The 14,740-nt window shown below is 41.4% G+C and overlaps 1 protein-coding gene and 1 long non-coding RNA gene across 2 annotated transcripts in view; both read left to right on the top strand.

Moving 5' to 3' along the window:
* The window catches only part of LOC145447147 (uncharacterized), a 286,300-nt gene that overhangs the window by 211,121 nt on the left and 60,439 nt on the right, over window positions 1–14,740 (top strand). The gene's annotated exons all lie outside the window — the stretch shown is intronic.
* LOC145447125 (uncharacterized) overlaps window positions 1–14,740 on the top strand; it is a 469,805-nt gene that overhangs the window by 407,383 nt on the left and 47,682 nt on the right. Inside the window, exon 7 of the mRNA XM_080325546.1 lies at window positions 8,946–9,176. Within this exon, the coding sequence (XP_080181672.1) occupies window positions 8,946–9,176 (231 nt within the window). The remainder of the gene's footprint in view (window positions 1–8,945; window positions 9,177–14,740) is intronic.

Genomic DNA, 14,740 nt, shown 5'->3' with positions numbered 1-14,740 from the left:
TAAAAAGTAATCGTACTTTCGCAAAGAAATCGATTAGATATGGGAACTAGTCGATTACGATTACGATTACTTGAAAATGCTGTAATCGTCGTAATCGATTACGATTACTAATCGCGATTACCCCATGTCTGTCATGAGCGGATCGCGACATAGCGTACAAGCTTTAATGAAAGAAGTTCACCCGCATGCGCATTTTCTGCATTGCTACGTGCATCGTCTCAATCTGGTAGTGAAGAAAATGTGCCTATGAATATCTTCTGTCAAAATATTATTTTGCAAATCTTTCAGGGTTTTTCTCCTTTTTCTCTGTTTTGCCACAGCGATCTGATTTATTGCGCGACATATACAAGCACCGACTAGATGCGTGTCAACACGGTGGAACTTCCAATCCAGAGTTATGCAACGCGTGTCAGATAGAAGGGTGGAGCTTCTGGAATCCTTCTCCGTGATTGAAACCTCTCCCGTTTGGGATGATACTTCCGTACGTGAAGCGGTGGGGCTTAAACGACTCTTGGAAGATGAACAATTTTTGTTCTTTTTAAAGCTTTTTTTCATGCACGTCGATACGATGTACAGCACTTTTCAGTCGCGTAAGACCGATGGCACTACTGCGCAATTGTGTATTGCACATTTTTGTGAGGCAATTTCGCATATCCGGGAGAATGTTCACCTCGCCGGTGACAATGTGCTTTTACGCCGTGGAATAAGTGTACAAAATCTGCTTGTTGCGGTTTACGAATGCTACAATATACTTAGGGTTGCATTTAAAACAAACGGTGTTTTAAAACACTTTGCTTAAAACATGTTTTAAACAGTGTTTTAAAAAAAGGCCAATAAAAAAATTGTGTTTTTTTCAAGTTGTAAAATTATGCCATAATTGAGTAAATACTTTACAAAAACATGTGTTATCCTACGGACAATTACCATCCGACGTAGCCGACGTATATCGATATGGGATGGTTGGAACACTCAAAATAGTCGGTTCAACAGCAATAGTACATAGGCTTATATTTCGTCAAATGAGCTATTTTCACCCTATTTTTCAATTGTCAATGCCAATACACTATGACGTCACAATTGAATACTCGTGACGTCATGACTTTGAAAAAAAAACATAAAAAACATGTTTTAAATTAGGGCCTTGTTTTAATATGTTTGTTTTAACTTGATTTTTGTTTTAAATGCTATCCTAGATATACTGATGTCCCAAATCCAACATCGTCTGAATAATGACCAGTTGCTTACTTTCGGCCTGTTAAATCCGAGAAATTCCCCTGCCTACAAAATTCATTTTCCTTCTGGACTACTGCGCAGCAGGCCTCGTTATTACCCGATGATCGACATTGCTCGGATGGAGAGCGAGTTGACTTGTTTGTATTCTAATACATCTTTTTCGGCAGTTAAAACCACTAGTGAACTTTCAAAATTTCTAGTTGAAAATTCGCTTTCGATCAACTTTGCTACAGTAATTAGCTTTCTGAATATCATTTTGACGACCCCGATTTCATCTGCGGAATCCGAGCGCAGCTCCAGCACATTGAAACGCATCAAGACCTTTCTCAGAATCAGGATGGGTCCAAATAGGCTCAAGGCGTTGGCTGTGCTCTTGATTCACAACGATGTTTAATTCTGGGTATTCCAGATTTCAATAAACTCGTTATTGAACATATTGCTACTAATAAATCACACCGCCCACAATACTTATACAAGCAATAAAGTAGCCTATATGCGGGTGGGCGGACGACTATACATCATGTTCTTTCCGAATAATTTCAATTAAGTGAGCCCGGGTAATTCAACCACGTCTATGGCTATAGAAAAGTGAGTGGTTTTCATCCTTGTTTACTCGAGGCACACTGACAGCTAATTTACCAATATATCTTGTTATCTGGCAATAAAAAAAGAAGTGAAAAATTCATCAACATAAAATAATATATTCATGAAATTGTTTAATGCGATATGTGCTCGCATTTCAATAAACACAATGCTTGGATTCATGCTTGAAATGGTGGTAGGCAGACTCGTAATTCATCTTCAATGGATAACAGCTGACTTTTTATAATGTTTTACGCTTATGGGTGCCACCGCTTTAGTTGCCTATCACCTGATCGCAACACACCAGGATCGTGTACCAAACACTTTCGGACGGGCCAATCGATTTGCCTCGCTTTCGGGACGCGAAACCTACCATACAAATCGGGTCGGAGGCGCTGCTATACTTTACAGAATTACCGAGTATGGTACAATTAAAAGGCCGGAAAGTGTCACGCGAATGCTCTTTGTAGGTATAGTTAGTCTGTGTATGTGTAGGTAGTCTTACTCGGCGCTTGCATAATCTTTACCACGAAATCATAACGCATGCAACTAAGGATGCTCTGATGATTGATTGGTGGCATAGGGACGATTTTTAGTTCGCGTACATTTTGTAAAATAATCATTTGAATAAAAAAAAATGAATAAAACATTTGTTATCACACTTCGAGTCACGGCACCGGCAAACCTCTCGCGGCACCTACGTTAAAAATCAATGTTTACGGGAAATTCATGTGACCATCATAAAGTTACTTTTTTTCGTTGAAAAGCGCCCCTGTGACGTCATGTTGATGAAAAGTCGTGATTAGCGTCAAAATTGTTCAATGAAACATACAAAACAAACCACCACCACCAGTGCTTCGTATAGTCACTGTCTTACAGATATTGTGAGCCAACGGCTCCTTCGAACGCTAGAAGTTAACAGATAAGGACAAACGTATGATTGTGGTGTATGAATAATGAGTATAGATCCGTGGTTCTCAACTTTTTCGGATGTCGGAGCCGCATTCAAAACGTCAAAATATCTATAGACAGGGCGTTGGAGCTGGCACAAATTTCAAACTGCTCCAGCTCCGGCGCTCTTTTCTATGATGCATTAGCTCCGGCTCCAATCTCCGGAGCTCATTGATACCGCTGCTCCGGCTCCGTAAACTATTGAATGGTTCAGTCATGTATTCAATACCTATCGTTACGCCGGGGGTCGTCGCGTCGAACCGGTATTTCGTGTGGGTATGCACAGTCCTATGACGTCATAATTATTCAATGTCAGCTGTCGGAAACGTCATAATCGTATGAGAACTCACTTCACAGCATTGAGGCGCACCACATCAAAACACTAATGCGACGTTTTAATACCGGCGCTGCACTTGATCATATCATGACTGTACTCTTGAAAGTGTGAGATTGTTCATCGTTCAAGTGTAACTTGAATCAAGCGAAACATGAGCGCATGTCGCGACCAGAAATTCGCTTTCTACCAAGTACCCAATGGGTTAGAATTCGATTTTAATGCGCTCGTTACCAGTCCGTCCGGTGTAGATCAAGTTTACTGGAATATAGAAAGTTTTCCTTCAAAAGAATCGAATAAATGCAGAACTAGTGACGCCGAGAATCTGGTGTGGTGTGCAGTACACTTATGTCAGTAACGAATTAAACTATACACGCTCATTCCGTGACAATTCAGGAATACCACTGTTTCAAGCAGACACGAATAAATGCACAAATTAGATGATTAACTACGGGAAAGCGCGCATTCAATCACTCATTATTTTCTATTATATCCAACACCATGGGGTTCGGGCATCGAAGTGACTTGCTCGCATCGCGAAAATTGTTCGCGGACTATAACGGCTTTCTAGGATACGTTTATCTAGTTAGTAGTTACGTTCGCAGATCCCTACGGCAATACACGATCATACGCAGGATTGAATTCAAATTCGCAAGCACACACAATAACACACTGTTGCATTTCGGCGTATGATTAAAAAGCTATCACCAAAGAACGGGCATTTGCTCGCCTAATGCAGAGAGTAGGCAGAGTACGGTATCTCTGCGTGCGCGCCTCCAAATCGACATGTGCAAGTTCAGCAAGGTGACGTTTATCCTCTGGCGTCGCTTCATGTAATTCAGTGTTTCTCAAGCTTTTTCCCATCGCGTACCACTAATTTGCTTTTTGTTACCACACGGCGTACCACTAACTTGTTTTTCACTACAGGTCGTATCACCTGAATTAAATATTTTTCTTGAATGTACCGGTATTGTTTGGTTATTCCTGTTAGTACTATACCGCAACAACAATGGATAACAAGAATGCACAATTTAATGAGATGATTGCATCTGTGTCTTATGCAGAATCTGAGGTACGACATTACTCACGGAACTCTTCGCGTACCACCTAAGAAGCTCTCGTGAACCACTGTGGTACGGGTACCACACTTTGAGAACCACTGGACCAGTGCTTTTCAACCTTTTTGTGCTCCGTTCGCACTTTTTTTTGTAAAATAAATTTCCTTCGCACAAACTAATCGAAAATTGTTATACGAAAAGTGGATGAAGATAGGCCTACTTAACAACATTTTGTTCAGATGTGCAACTAATTAGCTACTATGTAGCTTAAGCTATCAAGTGTCTCAATACGAAGACAACTTTGTTCGCTCGATTTGCTTCCAATTATTTCACTAAAACCCTTCTCGGCCAAACAATGTTGTTGGGAATTTGTACAAAAACGTCTACTAGTGCGTGGATGGCCAGGTCGTAGAATCTGTTCTGCACTCCAATCCAAAATACAGCGTATTATTCGCGAGTGAAAAATGCTTGCTGGCAGAAATCGTACTTGAGAGCTGACACAAAGGTCCCGCGAGGCTCCAGTCTGTCGAAAGGATGAAAAACCCACTTGATTGTCTTGAGGCTTTTGCTTTATTTCTTTGGAACATAACGTGCAAAACGATCAAGAAGAGTAGGCACATTAGAGCTGGCTACCTGATGATACGTTGCTCCAATATCTGTCTCGCAAGTTTATAAGAAGAGCAAATACCTCACGATAATGTGTGTTCCACTCTTTAGCTCAATCTAACTTGAGAATTCATGACAGTTTAATATCGGTAAAGCAGCTTTTGAACTGCCACCAAAATCTGAGTTTTTGTGACATCTCGCGACCCCAGCCTCACCCATGAAAAGGAATTGATTTTTAACATTACAGTTGTATGCTACGATTTTACGGGCATGTATGACATACAGAACGCGCACACCACAATTCTACCCAACACAGCTCTACAAAACAAGTCTGACGCAGACGATTTCAAATTAGGGCGAATCAAATTCCTCTGCGCATCGCAGTTGTACTACTGTCTACTCAGATTGCAAGAACGGGACCATTCCGTGCAGACAACGGAACATATCCTATCAATCTCGACAGGTTTGGCCATCCGACATCGGCAATTTTTAGACCGAGGTTTTGTCGCCGCTTATGTTTTTGGCACCGCATTTTATCAGCGGTTTGTTCGCTAAAACTTTACGTCTTCATGTGCCCCGACGCAGAAGGGGTTGGCCTCGAAATGAATGACTCTCATAGGCCTGAGCTCGCTCGTTGCACAATGCACACCCCTACACTAGTTCATCCCAACGGTATTCGACCATGTCTTCCAGAAAAAACAGTCGGACAAATCTTATCATGAATTCTCATGATAAAGCCACATTTAATGCGCGTCTCGCTTATTGGCTACGATATGTAGAAACGATCGCAGGATTTTTTGCAATAAACTCAATAAATATTACATACATATTAACATATAGCTCTGACACCGTGTAGACCAAAAATTACACCCTTTGCGGTCCATACTTTAATAACCCTTGAAGGGGTAAAAATTTGCGGTGCAGTAACTTGCAAATGTGAGTCTGTAATGATGATATTTACTACTATCCTCGTGTCTCGCGCAAATCGAACAGTTATTACGAAAATATGATGATTGTTTAGCGAAAGAAAGCAGACAGTCAATTTGACATTTTTCAGCCTGCCGCAGGCTCAGACGGGCTGATGTGCTGTGTGTCTGCCACTATAGAGATTGTAGAGATCTCTATACTGCCACTACACCAGTTTCCAACCAGGCTTTTGATTACGTAATAATTAGAGTGCGGGAATATTAATTCGCTACGGCTTGTGAGAGCTACGATGAGTGGTGCGTCGTATCAAGTTTTACAATTGCGTCGCAACTACAAAAATTACACTGATCTTCAATTTCCTATTAGGTTTGTTTGAATTATTCCACGTCAGAAAAGTTAACAATTAATCACGATTTTCATTCGCACTTGATCCGGATTTTCATTCGCACCATTCGCACTACCTTCGTCATTCGCACTTGATCCGGATTTTCATTCGCACTATTCGCACCACCTTCGTCATTTGCACTGCAATTTGTTTCATTCGCACAAGTGCGAACCGTCACACAGGTTGAAAAGCACTGCACTGGACAATTACCTACTCATTAGTCAATTTGCCAAGCTCACATAAGCAACAGTCCCATTTTGTGAAATACATAGTGATCAATATTTTTTAAATCGCTCTATTGACCATCAGTGTTATGCTGATGACGAAATTCCGGGTATTGCGTCCCTGAATATAGTAATGCACGGCATATCTCGCATACCCAAGTTTAAAAATGGTGGCGCCAACGAGACAACAATTCCTAATTTTTTGAACGATTACCGTAAAATTTTGTGAATTCAGCCAAAACTTTTAGCAAAGCATCTTATAGACCACATCGGAGCCGGAACTACTTTTCAAACAACGATCGAGCTCCAGCTCCGGCTCCATCAGAATTTAATTTAGAGGTCTGGCTCCGTTGAAAATACACGGCTCCGGCTTCTTGCTCCGGCTCCGGCTCCAAAGCCCTGCCTATGAAGCCGCCAAAAACCCTCCAGTAGGCTGAGCTACAACGAAAACTTAAAGGTAGCTAGCCTACCTCTGGATCTCACCCTCCAGCTAATTCAATAGCATGCACATAGACTTCTATAGATCCTACATCGGTTATTTTCGCCTTGATAGACGCAGATTGGCGAGTGCTATGCATCGAAAATGCAAATCAATACTACAGCATACTATTGTGTCGTTATGTGATAGCTCTTCATAAATTCCAGCAGTTAATGCACAAGTTTGCGGGGTATTATAAGCTGAATATTATTGGACTTGCAATTGCAATTTATACTTGACTATAAGCCGTTATTTCGATGTTAGTAAAATTGTCTGGAAATTTACTCTTCCCAGAGACGATATATAAAGGTCAATGTCCAACAGAACTGGAAATTTATCCTTCTCTGACGGGTATTTATCTATGCGTTTGACGCTTGTCTGCAAGAATTCTTTTTCTCGGTTTTCAGAAGCGGCCTTGGACGATTTTAAACATAACTTATGTCCCTCATTTCAGCATTCATATTCAGAAATTGACAACAACTATAGCAAACAGCAAGTGTCATGCAATATATTTCTGTGACATGTTTAAAGGTCAATCAGAGCTGGTTGGGAATCGCTCTTATAGACAGATGTTTGAATACCAAAAAAAAGTCGAATGCTACAGCAACATCACACACTGCATAATAAAGTGGGTAACATATGACCCTCGGGCTTGGACAGTCGGCGGACAATTCTCAGTCTTACGAGTTACGCGATAATGTCGCATCAGCCAAGTTTTGACTGGGGCTGGGCACAATGCTTTAAGAATTAAAGAACTTGAATCGAGTATTAATTCTTTTGATTCCAGTCGATTAGTAAAAGATCATTTTTCCGTGTACTGAAGTTAGACGTTCCCTGCCATGAGAATTTTAGTTTCGACACTGTTTTGCACTGGGGAAGGCTGTAGACCTGGATTGGTAGTATCGCATCATACAAAACATGTACTACACGCACGTTAGTGGCAATCGCATATCGTTGAAGTCGTGACCAACCCATAGCGTTGTCACAAATCTTTAATGTGATGTATAACTGGAATTAAGTTCTATGTGGTCGCATAAAAGGTACATATTCAAACTTTTCATATCATAATACTGTTATGACGTTATAAAGTGGTTCCCAACCTCTTTGACCTAACGGACCTGTAAAACTTAGAAACAAATGTTGCGGACCGGTGGTCCTTCAAAAATCAAAATTAACCCTAAATCTGATTACGACTTATCTATGCAACTCTGTCAATTCAAATGTGCTGTTGGAAACTTCATTTAATGTTGGCGCTTTGATATTGGATATTTGTACGTGAAAATTTTGAAGTTTTTTCAAGGCGAAGTAAGCGAAGTGCTGTTCGGTTTTCTTCGAAAGAAATGCGATTTTGCTATTTACTGAAGCCTCTATCACACTACCAAGTGTCGACTAATAGTCTCCGTAGCTTTCACATGTAATTTGTCCGAAACGAGTTGCAGTCTACTTGCAAATAGTCTCGTACAACACTTGCGCGATCGCCTGAAGTAGACCATGAATTTGCTATTACGACACAGAGCAGAAAATACGTCCCAAACTCCTACATCCATTTAATATTTGGTGATTTATTTCTCAATGGGCAAGCGTCGAATTTCTTGCATTTTTTGATTTAGATGGAAAATTTTAATATATTTGGCGGACCAGCAGGAAACTTGCCACGGACCGGCACCAGTCCGCTGACCAAGGCTAACTAGGCCTACTATATTAACTTATGATCACGTTAAATTAGTGGCCTTCAACATTTTCGAGCTAGTGACCTCTGTTGTGGTCGACATAACTAGGTGGTAACTGGTAAGTGAGCTCAGTGAAAATTATCGAAATGGCCCGCGCATAGAAAAGTTTTGGGAAGCACTGCGTTACAGGGTTATAATGATTTGTGTCCTGATACCTTTATTAGCGGTCATGAGACAACTTCCACAGATTCCTAACTCATTTTATGTTCTTTACTCAATTCGCGATGTCTCACTATAGAGATTGTAGAGACATCCTCTATAGTCTCACGGTAAATTCATTTCATGTCTCACAATCCGAAACACCTAAGCAAATTAGGATTTTATTCGGAAGACCCGTTAAGCATATACTCTCAACTCAAGCATAGTTTTTTGACAGCAGGAGGATTTATTGAATTCCCAGACCCAGAGTGATACTACCTAAAACTGTTTTGTTTCAGATTACCTGGCAGTAACCGGTCGAGTTCAAGTGGTCGAAGATAACATTACGCTGGAAATCGAAGCAACGGATATCGAGAAAGCCTTAAATGATTCTGGGCAGCCTGTTGACGGGGACGTCACGATATTAGAGACTGTCGATGGGGTTGTGCATTTCAGGATCGATGTCAGAGAAGAGCCAACAAAAAACAACATTTCATCTGGCATTTTCAGTGACTGGACCTTCCGGAACGGTATGATCATCGTAATCCTAAATGTGCATACTCAATACGAAGTGGTGATGTGCAAATTGCACTTTCAATAATTAGATGTGCTCTGCTCCCAAGTCCCGAAGTGCATTTTGTTTATTTGTACCGCTGACTTACTAACTGACTTATCTATAGCGTAAAGGCTCCATGCGCTGTAACATGATGTGGTCTCAATATAAGGTTCAAAGTGTGAAAAAGCATTTTGGTAGAAGTCATTTTCCTAATCAAGCTACCGTACTCGAACTGTAGCTAAATAATGTTACGAAAGGTGCCATTGTTATGCAGCAACCCTGTGCCATCAAGGCCACAACACACCGATTCCTAACCTTTTACGAAATTCCCTACTTGACCGCCACAGTCCGGAACGTGTAGCACCGAAAATGCGTGCGACCAGTTTTGCAGATTACCGACAGCACTAATACTCGAACAGTTCTTGCGTTTTCTCTACTGTCAGATACAAGCAGGACCGCAACTACCGCACCCCAAACCCCCCAACTGGCGGGCTGTACTCGAATGGGCCCAAAATTACTTCGTTAATTATAGAGTATTTTTATGAAAATCAAGCAACTTTATTTAAAAATTTTTGTTGCCGATTTAATGTTGAATATTGGGTACCCTTCCTTCAAGAAAAAATGGGCTTGATTTATAGACATATAGGCATTTCGGCGCCAGTCATTACCGCGCCACGAAGCACCAAGACACCTGGAGTTTAAGGCCATGTAACTCAGAGAAGTGTGCCAGAGCGATCGGCAGCAGGAAAACCTTGACCGAAAAGGACTGCTCTTATGCTGACCGAAAACTTCGATAGATATATACATAGATATCTGGTTAATTGTTCATAAGTGCCTAAATGGCTGGCGCCGAATGTTCCATTCCTGGCAATGTGAACCCCACACGACAAATGCAATCCGACAAAGAAAATTATTGCTAGTGAACAAATACCAATTTGATATCGTGTGCGTCTTTTAGTTTAGTACGTTTGGGCGAGATCGTTTGGGTGATTTCAAAATCTTTTGACATAGCAGACAGGAGGTCACGAAATAACATCATATGTAACGAATTCATCAGACCAACGGGCCCGCTCGAATATGTTCAATCATTATTTACAGGCCCTACATTTCCAAGACAACACTTCACTCATCTCTACTGGTAAATCTGATTGGATGAGCAGAGAGAGGATAAAAAATTCATAGCGATATATATGCAATTCCCGGTGTTATTCAATCACGAAATATAGAAGATTTTCGCGCTTGGCGCGATTAGGCGATATAAACCGATTATCTAATGAGTATAACAAATCTCGCTTACAAAATAGTGGTGAAAACGCATATCTTGATGGGGGGTCTGGAGGCAAAGCCCCTATAAGTCTGGTTTATCACCCTAAGGCAGTGGTTCCCAACCTTTTTGTCTTCATTACCCACTTCAGATTTATTCCGACCCTTCATTCCCCACCAGGACCGTAAACGCGCGAAGCGCGAAAAATTTATATATTCCATGTTTGAATCGGTCAATATGATCGGGAATTGCATATATTGTGCTATCAATTTTTTACCCCCTCTCTGCTCACGTAAACAGATTTACCGGTAGAGCTGAGTGAGGTGTGTTGGAAAAGGTAGGACCCCTAAATATGAATTGAACATCTTCGGGCAGACCCGTTGATATATTGACTTCATTACATGATGCTATTTCGTGACCTCATATATCAACTATGTCAAGAGATATGGAAATCGCCAAAACTAAAAGGCACACACGATTTCAAATTGGTATTGCTTTACTGACAAATAATTTTTCCATGCGGGATGGCATTTGTCCTGTGGGGTTCAGATCGCAAGGACATGAACAATGAACATTCAGCGCGAGCCATTTAGCCGCCTATGGACAACTAAACATATATGTATATTGTATATATATCGAAGTTTTCTGTCACCACAAGGGCATTCCTTCTCGGCCAAGGTCTTCTCGCTGCTGATCGTTCTGGCACAATTCTTGGAGTCGCATGTTACATGGCCTATATCTTCATATGTCTTAGTGCGTCGTGGCGCAGTAATGACCGACGCCGAAGTCTCAATTTCTATAAAATCTACGTATTTTCGTGGGGGAAGGGTACCAAGTGATCAAGATATTTGGTAATAATGAATCACGTGCCCGGCGCAAAAAAATTTAAAAAGTGACATAAATTTCCAAAAAAATACTCTATAATTTATGTTAATTCACGACATCATTTTGGGCCCCTTCGAGCTCGATTTGGGATGCCGCAGTTAGGGTCCTGTTTCCCACCACCCAACACTTTTGTCATCACATAGCAGCTATTTGCTGGTTTGATTACAGAAGACACACAACCACACCAGTACGCAATACAATTGCCTATAACTGCAACGTAAAACGTATTGTGAACTGATATCAGTAACACTCAAAATTACGTGAAAGCGTTATTTCACGTTTAACTAGTCGTGCTGGATGCGTTTTCGACGCCATCATTGGCCATCCAGAGTTGACAATGAGGTTTTGTGAACAACACGCAATATAATTTTCGATACATTCATTCCAGAACAGTTAACCGGTAACGGTGGTTGCGCATGTGTCTCCGTGAATATGAATACTGTCCAGTGAATACTGTACAGTGCTCTTCAACCGAGGTCGTCGTACACCCTAGGGTGTACCAGAATTTTCAAAGGGTGTACCGCTCGGATGGGGTGTACAGGGTGTACCAGATCCACATTATGATGAACCGATGATACCATGACTATATAGCTATCACAAAAATACGCCAGTTTATGCTTCAAACCAGAATGACTGGATGTGTAATATCGTACAATGTGATGTCATAAGCAAATGTTTCTAATCATTCAACCTTTGGTAATGGACTTATTACTTCCTTTTCGAGTAGAGCAGGGTGGAGTTAGCATGTGTTCAACTTGCGATATCTGTCTGATGATTCTCGAGGAAACCACCGCTAAATCTCGGACATTTTGAATTTGTGCTTCCTGCGGCCAGCTTATGAACAGCGCAGAATACATGCTTACGCAGCCACGAGGTCGAGTTTGCGAACCACTGCGTTAGATGGTGGTCAAGTAACCTCGAGCCCTTATTCGTATTTATCATTTATTATACGTTGCAGCCTTGCTCAAATGTCCATCCTTATTTCGGCTAGGCCAGGGGTGCTCAACCTGCGGACGTACGGCCTCATTCAGTCGCATAACCATAATTTTGCGATCTTCTACACATATTTAAATTAGAAGAATGGGAGTGCGCGTGCAAGCGAAGGTCGTCCTCATTACCCAAAGCAAAAATACTAAACTTTAGGAAATGCACTGTCGTGGCGCACAATTTCTAAACAGGCGATTATCACCACTGTCATTGAGGTGTAATCAAATATTAGCAATAAGAATACAAACAATCCTGGTGGGAGGCCAAGAAATAACAACATGCAACTAAGTGATTAATAAGAACCGCAAGATGCATCATCATTAATATTGTACCCAATATTTTCGACAACACCCTCCATCAGCTTTACGGGTTAATGCAGGGGTGGGCAAACTACGGCCCGCGGGCCGCATGCGGCCCGCAACACCGTTCTGTGCGGCCCGCGAGAGTCAATGGAAACTTCTTTTAAATATTGATAAAATGCGTACAAAAAATCGAATTAATGCAGGGATTTGATTAAACTTTTTCTTAGTATAAATGACCATGATAATTCTAAGACTGTGGTTCTCAAACTGGGTGACGTGAAAGCATCTGAAAGGAGGGCGCGAAGCTGAGCTAAACGAAAAATTTTTGCGCGCTCCGCGCGATTTACTTCAAATTCATAATTCTGGCTCTGTATTTAGTCTGAACTTCATGTTTCAAAATATCTCATCCACAGTCGTAACCTTCGATGCCAGTGAACTATCCGTTAGGTCTGCTAGCATCGTGGTTGCGTTTTGTACTGTGGCGATAAGGGGGCGCGAAATCTTTCACCATCATAAGGGGGGGGGGCGTGTGTCTTGAAAAAATGAGAACCACTGTTTTAGGGTAAATACTTCCTATATTCTTTTTTATGTTAAATTTCTGGCGCGACAGCCCGATCTCAAGACCCACGCCGTTTGAAAGGTTTCAACTGCTGAACATCACAGAAATCCCAAACGAGATTGACATAATTCGGATCACGAGTGTGATTTCAGATTGGCTATACTCCAGTTTTATTTATTTCAGTGATGTGCTTATAAAAACGATTCGCGCGTGTTTTAGGTAGATTCGTTCTCTGTATGCGTAGAATCGGTGTAATAATATATTATATCTACACATAGAAGAAGTGTATTTGAAGCTAACATGGTTATGATGCTGTCAGCATTGTGTGTCATGGAACAGAACCAAAACTGGAATTAGTAAATCTATGAACAGATCGCTGCTCATAGATCTAAATTTCAATCCTGTTCTAAAAAGCGGGACAACCGACTTTCATCTCTATAGTTTTTACAAATTGGTTATAGAGGTCTACCAGCCTATGAAATCTCGCCATCGAGCGAGATAGTGTAATGGTTATGCGTCCGGCTTCTCGAGCGGTGGGTCGTGGGTTCGATCCCCGGCCGGGTCATACCAAAGACTCAAAATTTGATATCCGCAGCCATCATGCTAGGCGCTCAGCAATCACGGATAGCATGGAGGAGAAAAAAACGGGGGCGCAGACTAGATGACCTCATGGGGCCGTATCGCAACTCCGTCGTCAAAGCATCTCGATTGTGCAGGCGAAAAAGAATATCAGATCTCTCTCTCTCTCTCTCTCTCTCACTATGTTTCTGACGCGTGTACGATATCATCAACACAGTATTTGGTTTGTTTTAAATAAGCACATATATTATCTCCATGTCCTCACTATGTAATCAATTACCAATATTGCGTTTTGGTTTATAACCACAATTCCATATAGTGCGGCCCGCAAATGCATTCAGATGTTGAATGCGGCCCGCGAGCTCAAAAGTTTGCCCACCCCTGGGTTAATGTGATCACGTGAGCTGAGAATGAATAAATTTTTGACAATAATACGTGAAACTACCAACATTTTCGATGACATCCATTCAAGGGGCAAAATTTTCGTGCTCTGCGCGACTACACACATAACCCTAGTGTCTTTTCTTGACATTTATACTCGCGATTTTGGTACATAAAATATATATTGTAAGCCTGCTGGGATGTTTTGCTTCTACAATAAGAAAATTTGCGCATTGCATATCTCAATAAATAAGTGAAGGCACAGGACATCACAAGGGCTCTCCGCGGTGTTAAGTTCCCAGTATCAAATTTCATATGAGCATTTGTCGTCCATGCGCCATGGTGAATCCCCGCTGGAATCCGGACGTATTGTATATGTAATCAAATGCGGCTTTCGGCGTTGTCGGTGTATTATACGGTCAGGGGTGTACGAGTTTTGAGAAAATGTTAAAAGGGTGTACCACGACGAAAAAGGTTGAAGAGCACTGCTGTAGATAATTTTGAACAAACGCGTCTATTCCCCACTAGAAACCACTGAATTCCCCACCGTTTGGGAACCACTGCCTTAAGAGGACCCGAGA

This window comes from Botryllus schlosseri, chromosome 9 (assembly GCF_051294905.1).
Source record: "Botryllus schlosseri isolate E-star chromosome 9, Bs_hap1, whole genome shotgun sequence".
In the NCBI taxonomy this organism is placed as follows: domain Eukaryota; kingdom Metazoa; phylum Chordata; class Ascidiacea; order Stolidobranchia; family Styelidae; genus Botryllus; species Botryllus schlosseri.
The sequence above is the reverse complement of the archived record's forward strand: the minus strand, read 5'-3'. Positions and strand labels throughout refer to the sequence as shown.